The 9,426-nt window shown below is 40.8% G+C and overlaps 1 protein-coding gene across 1 annotated transcript; it reads right to left on the bottom strand.

The window, feature by feature from the left end:
• Window positions 1-421: 421 nt before the first annotated feature.
• LOC123134296 (uncharacterized) lies at window positions 422-5,139 on the bottom strand. The gene is made up of 3 exons (XM_044553565.1): window positions 4,736-5,139; window positions 4,517-4,600; window positions 422-2,938 (listed from the first exon to the last, which is right to left on the bottom strand). Exons 1-3 carry the CDS (start codon window positions 5,012-5,014, stop codon window positions 2,849-2,851), a joined length of 453 nt encoding a protein of 150 aa, XP_044409500.1. The 5' UTR covers window positions 5,015-5,139; the 3' UTR covers window positions 422-2,848.
• Window positions 5,140-9,426: the final 4,287 nt, after the last annotated feature.

Here is a 9,426-nt window from a genome sequence, read left to right as displayed (position 1 = left end):
GTGCTCGTGCTTTGGCAAGGCATAACCGAAAACATATGCACTCGTAATTCAGAAAATATATGTCAAACACGAGCCTGTAATATCTATTCATATAGCTACAAATATCAATTCTCTCTCCCGGTTATTTCCTTGAGAGTCCACATGCCTCCTTAACCAACCACTCTTGAAAAGGACAAAGCATCATGTAGCATTGTCGTCTCTTCAAAGGTATGTCATCTCACCATACCATTGCTTGACATCTTTTCTAGACTTTAGCAAAACTATGAAAATGTCACATACTCCAAGAGATGATGTGTATTATATATCTGATTGGAAAATGAGAAGGTTACCACTACCTCAGAGAGATGACGGCGGATTGAATTTCTTATTTACAATTAATGAAAGATGCATATTTTGCTATGGCAAGTTTATCTCCCCTTTTCTTCAACCTCAACAAAGATGTTGGCTTTTTGTCTAGAAGAAATATAAAGGTCTCAGTAATAAAAATTCTCCCAAATAATTGTGGTATTCTCACTTGTTTCTACCAAGTAATAACACCCATGTATAAATTCTAATAAGATAATTGTGTGTTGCTAAGGAGTAGAAAATGACTTGAAACTATGGTAGTTAAACAAACATTCTCTCAAGTCCTCGATGCCACACTGAGATAACATTTCTCTCTACCAGATGCCTCCCCTCCTCTCAACCTAGCGCATGACTTTGACTTCCCAACAAACTTGCGTTTGGAAATGGTGGTGAAGTTGTGACTCCGAGTTACTCATCTCTGGCCATGCTATATAATTTGATCCTTCCTTCAGTGATTTTTTTCTCATGAAAAGAAAAGAGAAATGGCATGAACATAGAATTTCATTACTTTCTAATAACTTCAAATAGACATAATTATCTCCATGACCATTTACACTAAGAGTTTTCAGGAGCAGCAAAGGTACACCATAGCACAAAACTATTTACATACAAATAATTTCAAGGAGACATGATTATCTACATGAGCGTTTACCCCAAATGGTATTGAAGATTGATCAAGATACATCATAGCATAGATTTGTTTTAGTTTGATGATAACATATTCACCATCATCCCAAATTTATCCACTCATGTACCATTGAAAATTTGGCAGTTCATACTGTACTTACCAAGAGCAGGTTGACATAAGACATCCACGGTGGGGAAAACATCCTGCGGTTTACCTAGCTGACCGTGCCATTTTTTATTCATCGCAAATCTTCAGTAACCTATTAAATCATATTTACCTAGCTGACTCTTGTATGCGCAATTTAATTTTTTGGCAAATCATATTTATTAGAAGCTTATTAATAATATACATCAGTAAACTATTCACTATTTAGACGACTAAAGGATAACCTCAGTCCTCAGTATACAACAATCTCATTCTACACATCTGTATGTATTGTTCAAGTGTTCACAATAACACTAAATTTATATATTGCAAAAAATTCAGCGGTGATATGCACATCTTGGAGAAAAATTTAAAATAATGTCAAGATAAATTCTTGGACCCAAGTACATGGGAGTACAGAACTCAGAACATGTAAGATTGTAACTTATCCCAGTCCCAAGTAAGAGGGTCAGGATACCACAGATCCAACAGTGCTTTCCACCAATGTCTTGAGCTTCCTTGCACATAGCTCAGACCTGCACAAAAAATATTTGTAAGATGGTGATAATGCAACCTGGCTACCTGAGACTCAAGTAATTTTTTGTATGCGCCGAGGATAATAAACAATGAAAAATATTACACTGTTCTCTAAAATTGGTTAGGACCAGAAAAGGAAGTCAAGGCCAACTACACTATCATCTCGCAAGTATTGGCAACATCGTGCTTGCTCTTGGTCATTTCACCAAAGGATAGAAAATACTCCCTCCATCCCAAAATAAGTGACTCAACTTTGTACTAACTTTGTACTAAAGCTAGTACAAAGTTGAGTCACTTATTTTGAGACGGAGGGATTAGTATTCAATTTGCAGACTAATAATTCTCACACAACAGTAAAGTAAGATTGGTTCTTTCCATCTCCAGCTCAGCGACAAGAATTGTAACAATAAGCATATTTATGCAACGATAAAAATCAGCAAGCAGTTGTCGTCTTGCCGCCCTTCACAACTAGCGAAGTTCCCCATCACTTGGCACCATATGATTTCTATTACCATGTGGACAAATCTTTACCTGATAAGCACTTAAAGAAAGAAAAATAGTCTGTCATTCCTATGAGCTGATAAGTAGATCATCATATCCTTCTTTTCGCACATGCACACCCTCTTATTGTAGAGATGGTGTGGGTAACAAAGAAGTTTTGCCTATCAGTGCTATGCATTGCGAGAAACCTCCAGCAACAGTGATTCTTGATCAGAATCCTTCCCTGGAGTGGCCATCGAGGATGATAATTCATATTGGGGGTAAGATGAACAAGTTAAGTGATACTGCTCCTCCTTTTGAGTGGGATTGCCGAGTTATTGCCAGAAATGAGTTTTTTTTCTGAACTGAGAAGAAGCTTGTTTAGTTCTCCTCTTGATTCTGCATCTTCATGAACAAAACAAAATTACAAGAAATCCCCATGTTACATGAAATAAGCCAAAGAAAGAAACTACAAAAATCTAGAAAAAGAAATATGTGTAGTGGAGAACCAGAGGAATCAACCAAGCCAGTTGACTTATGAAGCTTTGAGATACTTCATGGGTGGACCTGGGTAAGCCCTTTGGGAGGGTGTTTGGTGGGGGTGGGCTTTGATCGATGGGACTAATGAAACAAATGAAACCACCTAGGTACTCCCCTTTATATTAGAGGTTTTACACACAAATCAAGCAATTGATGTTTCTGCAACTGAATGTGTCACGGCGCTCTCTCTTTCTCCAAGTCCAGTGCCTTTTCGATTTTTAGATCCCTTCTTCTCCAAGTCCTGCTCCTTTGTTCCTTGTACTCCTAGCTCAAGCAACCCAAAAAAATATTAATCTCTAGAAACATAAACTGGCTATTTCAGTTTTTAGAAGTCATTTATCACCTGTATTATGTTCAAATTACTTGTGTCCTAGTGTGCCAGTGAAAAAAATATGTTACCGTTGAAGAAAGTGCAAAAAATGGCATTCATGCTTACAAACCTACGTTGAGCCAATCCTCTGCTCAGTCATCCATTGCCGATGATGGCCATGATAGAATATGAATACGTAATTGCTATCTATATTACACATCAGTGCATAGTTATACAAGTTTATTATGCAGCAAACCATATGCGAAAAAATCAGTGATTGGAAACCTATCTACGAAACACTATTGGAATCACTACCGATTTCATATTCCATTTTAATGCCATTGATGCTACATTTGTATTAATATTTCAACATATTTAAAGGACCTTTGGTCCTTTAGGACTAATTGTTGCGAGAATAGAAGAGCTTACATGACTCGAGATCAATTCCACACTTTTGAGCTTACAACCTACAATTACATTCAGCGAAGCCAAATAATGGTTGATGGAGCACAATGTCACTTCAAATTATGGTCACAACAGCATACAAGTTTCTTAGGCCAAGATTAGTACCACTCTTCAAATAAAAACAAAATTGTTGGGATCGCAACAAAGTAAATTATGAAATAAAAAGAATCGGTGTCTAACTTTTAATCAGTCAACTCCGAAAGCACCTAATTGAGCTTCCATAATACCTGAACGAAGGACCTCTCAGTTCACGAGACAGAGAAATAATACATTGACTGGAATAAAACAACACAAGCATTATTTCTTGACAGGGCCAATATTCTCTACCTCACCTTCACTTTTTTCAAATTCTTAATTTAATTACTTTGTCCACAAAAAAAGCCACATCTTGGTAAGCCATTGGAGCTTGGCAAATAAAAGATGCATTCATCACAACAGACTGATTCAAACACAAAATCAGCATATCTACATTGTAGCTATTTTATCATTCCAAGTAACAAAGTAGCTTCCTTGATAAATGCATGAAAACTAAAAAAGGGACTGGTGATATTCATCTAGGTTTAAATTAAATTAGAAATAGATGCATGAAAGTATCTTTTGGTTGGCTCAGACAGGGAAAATATTAATAGTCCAAAAAAATTGTAAGAAAGATGCGGTTACCTTTAACTGGTCCAAGACAACTGACATAAAGAAGGGCCATCATGATGCAGGCTCAGTAATCTACTGCCTCAATCCGTTGTAAGGGTAAATTAATTTGTAAGAGATAGTACCATTATTAGTTTTAATGGTCTTATTATTATGTTGCTAGATATCTGAAATGGTAAAAATTGGCTTTGCTACTCAGCACTCACTCATTCATGCAATTATGTCTGAATTTAATATGTCAGTGATTCCAATTCTTTTACATAATGGTTCAGAAAAACATCTCCATTTGTGATAATTTGAAAGAAACTTGTTAAATCTCCCAAAAAAGATCAAAGAACAATGAAGAAAAAATGGGCTACAGTCATTAGAAAGTCACAACAATATTGTAAAAATAGTTGATCTAGCGGGGCATCAAGCCTTACCTCTGTTTGGAGCTTGTCAAGCAGGTGGCTTTGTTCCATGGCATGGACGAGATGATCCTGTACATCATCTGCGCCCCTGATATTCTGCAGCATGAGATAGTGATCAAGAGGGTGACCCGGTGCAGCGTATGGTGTTCATCTTGCAAGGGAAACCGAGGAGCATGCAGCCGCTGACCAAGAGCATGGTGCCAACGTGCGTGCTAGGTGATTGGAGCTTACTCGGTAACGAGCTGCTGTTGTGGTGCCTGCATCGGCCGTTCGTGGGACGGCTTCGTCCATGGGGTTCAGCGGCGGCGGCGGCCCTGGGCATCCGCTACGGTAGCGGTGTGCGGAGTGCGGCGACTCCACACAAGCACGAGCTTCTTGGAGACCTGCCCTGCCGTGAGGTTCCGCGATGGAGCCGTCGGCGGCGGCGACGGAGGCGGGGAACCCTAGACAAAAGATTGAGGAAGGTCGTCGGCGGCGATCCCGTATCTCATCGGCGACGAGATATGACATGACCCTTACATCCGCGGCGGCGATCCAGTATGTCTGCGCTAGCGAGATCGCACGAGATCCAGCAACGTCTTCTCGAGATCGCAAGACGGCGGCACAGTCTCCTCGAGGGGATCGATAAGACTATTTTTTTGCGGGGTGTTTTTTTGACTCTGTGCATGGGCTGGGGAGGGGGACATGACAAAAAAACCCTAAAAAAAACTGGACGAAAATGATGGGATGAAAAATAACCGGCAGAGACTACCAACTAAGACATTAGGAGTAGAGATGATAAAGAGGAGATGTTGCTGCCCACTATTTACTTAGACTATAACAGTATGGTAGCACATGATTTTATTCGTTATGATAAGGAAAAGAGACTCATTTATAACCTGGTATTTAGTGAAAAGACTTATCAGATTATTACCTTGCCTGCACCTTCTTTGTTTAATATTTATTCAGACACATACCACATAATGCCCGCGGACATTCATGCATACTCGGAGCGGACGCAATCCCCAGTTCCTGAGCCAGAGCCATCACATGATCCTTATTAGGAGTCTATTTATCAGTGGGAGCCGCAGGAGCTCGCTAACCAGTAGAACCCCCAGGATCCTCCTCAGTATACCGGAGAGGGCTACTTTGATCCATGGGCTTAGACAAACTTAGGCCAAAAGCCTAAGCTTTGGGAAGTACGTATTTCTCACCGATATTACATTCATGTTCACACACTCATTCTAGTTGTTGGTGTTCATACTTTTTCATTGTATTATCCATGTTAGTCTATTTCTTTTTCTAACTTTCTTCTTGTGTGTTTGAATTTTTTTAAAAAAAACCCAAAAAATTAGTTGTAGCTTCTAGCTAGTTTACTTTCCATGTTTACTTAGTAGTAGTATTAAAAAGAAAACCCAAAAAGATTTCTTGTTCTTCTTTTGCTTGTTGGGAGATTTCTCGTGTAAATAGTGTTTCTCGTTCTTGTTTTACTTCCTTCAGAAAAACAAAAACTCCAAAAACGTTTCAGTGTTCTTCTTTGAAATTCTTTTCTTTTCTGTGGGGGTCGAGAGGTGAAGACCACGATGAAAATGATGAGTGGCTCTTATATGCATTATTGTTGATCAAACAAAGAGCTCATATTACCTTGTCTCCTCCTTTGAATAAATGTTTACAGATTTCAGCTTAGTCCAATGCACATGCACTATTATTATTATCCACACCGTTCGGTCGTGCAAGTGAAAGGAAACAATGATGATATATGATGAAATGATTGAGATGAGGAAAAGCTGGTATGAACCCGACCTATCTTGTTTTTGTAAATATGATTAGTTCATCATTCCTGATTCAGCCTATTATGAATGAAACAAGTTTGCAATGACAATTAGATATTATAGTTACTCATGCCATGCTTAATTATCTAGGAGTTTATAATGGTTTACCTTGCGTGCCACATGCTTTTAAAATGGTTGTGATGTAGTATGATAGGATGGTATCCTCCTTTGAATGATTCGAGTGGCTTGACTTGGCACATGTTCACGCATGTAGTTGTAACAAAATCAACATAGCCTCCATGATTTTTATGTTCATGGTGATTTAGATCCTACTCATGCTTGCACTCAATGTTGGTTAATCTTAATGCATGTTTATGACTGTTGTCGCTCTCTAGTTGGTCGCTCCCCAGTCTTTTTCTCGCCTTCACTTGTACTAAGCGGGAAAACTACTTGTGCATCCACTTCCATAAACTCAAAGTTAAAACAATACAGGGTTCACACACACAAATCAAGTACTGAACAATAGTACTTACTAAAGACAAACAAAGTTGCACTAATTAAACTCTACAGACTATTTCTTGCCACCGACCTACGAGATGTACCCCACATAACTGATTAGGCCATGGACTTCGTGAGAGATGTCTACCAGCACCATCGCCATCTTGTCAACCTTGGAGAACCTAACAGAGGGGTCTTTCCACTCATAATAAACATGATGATCAAGATGGTCCGCATCAGATTTGTCGGGAAGCTTTACAAGAACCACCCCCTTCGTAATCGAAGGCACAACTAGGAAATTGTTGTGGTGAAGTACACCCTCGAGAACACGCCTAACAACAATGCTACAGGAAAACACTAGTTCACGTCACATGGCGACAAGGACACAACAACTGGATTGTTTAGTAGTAGAACTCATCCTCAGGTCTTCCAATTCACACGGCGTGACTTTGAGAACTTCATATCCACCGCAGACCTGGTTCTAATTCAAACAGAAACCAAATATTTTATTACTACCTTCGTTTAGAAATATAAGATGATTTTCGATATTTTACTCCATATAAGACTACATATACGCACAGAAATGAGTGAACAAAGACACTAGAACATGTCTTCGAAGGCATGAGAGCAGAGTGATTACTTGCAATATCCATAACACAAGTTACTGAGGCTAATATACTCTCTTCAAAGGCACGAGAGCTAAAATCTTGCATTTCCTACAGCTAGCATTGATGTTCATAAAGTAGTTGAAAGTAATCTATGACAAATCAGTGTTATGTGGAATAATCATATGTATCTCAACCTCTCGCATGTTTTGGTCAAAAGAGCAATTTAGAACCGTCATTTGGCACACAAAAATCACATGCAAGATCGCCCAGAAAGATGTACTACTAGTACTAGTACTGCGTGTTAGATGAAAAAACACAATCAAGATCGCCAAAAAGATTGTCAAGAAGAGATATTACATAGACTTGCTTCATGAGGGATCCCGGAGGGGGCTTGGATAGGGCGATGGCCTTGAGCTTGTCTGCGGTAGTCTCGGTGGTGTGCTTGCGCTTCTTCGTACCCTGAGCCTCGACGGTTTTGGCCAGAGCCATAGACATCACTTCAGCCGGTGCTCCAGGGTCCATCAAGAAACTGTCAAATAGAAATAAAAGAAAATAAACCATAATAACAAACCCAAAATAAGAACATAGAGGTTGTTATAGAATCAGTCTCGGGGTTGCAAGATCGGGCCTTGGCCAGAATCAACACCATTGATGCGCTCACCTTTCCTTCTTTGGGAGATAAGAACAATGATAGAAGCAGGTCGAGGGTTTCTTGAAGAAATGAGGAACAAGATGAGGGACAAGCAAGTTGGGGTTTTATTCAAGAGAGGCAGCCGAGGGAGAAGAGTAAAATGATGGTTGCTTCGTCCGTCCAACTTACTGCTGGAAAGGTGGGGGTTTTGTGATTTGACAGCTCATTGGACATTACTGCAGCGCTTCGATCGGGGTAGTCGACCGTGTAGTTGTGCACTCTAGTACGGAGTAATTTAGTGCATGCCAAGTGGACCTCGATGCTGGTTGTCCCACATGTCGGCGAAAGTGAGTAGCAAGGTTCCCGACGACCGTCGAGGAGGATCCACACGGTGGAGCGTGTGCACTGTTTCCAAAGAAAAAAATGATTATAGCAAGCGTTTCCACTCATACGATGGAGGAGTGCGAAACAACCACTTGAACTTACATAGTACTCCTACTACTAGGTATCTGCAGTGGTTCATACGTCAGTACTACATAATGTTATTGCTAGTGTAGTAAGATATGATGATAACAAATGATGTTGTGCGCATGTCAACTATATGAACAATAATGTAACATACACCTTTTTTGACTGTCCGGTCGAGAATGAACGGTGAGACCAATGTTAACAGAACTAGGTCTACAGTGCACGAAGAGTACGGTGCTACAATACTCCACAAAACATGAACCATATGAAGCACGAATCAGTGTTAGGTGGGGTGTATGAAGGGTGCATGGGATGGGAGCAAAAGTTCCCTTCTCAACTCACTTTTGGGTGTTTAGCAGAGTGCATGAAGGATGCATGAGTCCACACTAGTAGGTTAACACAAATACACTAGGAGCATGCATGAAGGGGGGTGCTGTGATGAGCATGCACAAAGAGGGAACAACTATATTGATATGAGAATGCAACCAAACACACCCACACGCTTTGTGCTACAGTGTCTAGTCTGCACTGTCCGAGTTTGATCCAACGGTCATGTTGCGCTGAGACATGGACATGCCCATGTAGAGGACGCCTAAACACCACCAAAGTCCCTCTGCTTCTCGAGGTAGACGACGTTGGCGATGCAGGGTGCCACCGCCCGCAGAGCCCGCTCCCGGTCGACGGGAGCCAGCTCATCAAAGACGGCGTCCAATGGCACAAATTGATTCCGGTGACGGACCCCTGAGAGTATACGCCTGGCGATGGCGACGGCAGCCTGCAACCCCTCCTTATACAGCTCCGACCCCACCATCACGCGAAGACGGCTCAGCTCCTCGGAGATATAGGTGAAGAAGGAGACCAGGTCTGGAAGCCGCGGCTCGTTGAAGTCAACGGGGTGGTCGAACGGGTTTAGCCTGACGGTCAGCATAGTCGCACTGGCACGATAGTAGGCATCGCGCAACCGCA

Source organism: Triticum aestivum, chromosome 6B (genome assembly GCF_018294505.1).
Source record: "Triticum aestivum cultivar Chinese Spring chromosome 6B, IWGSC CS RefSeq v2.1, whole genome shotgun sequence".
Taxonomy (NCBI): domain Eukaryota; kingdom Viridiplantae; phylum Streptophyta; class Magnoliopsida; order Poales; family Poaceae; genus Triticum; species Triticum aestivum.
The sequence above is the reverse complement of the archived record's forward strand: the minus strand, read 5'-3'. Positions and strand labels throughout refer to the sequence as shown.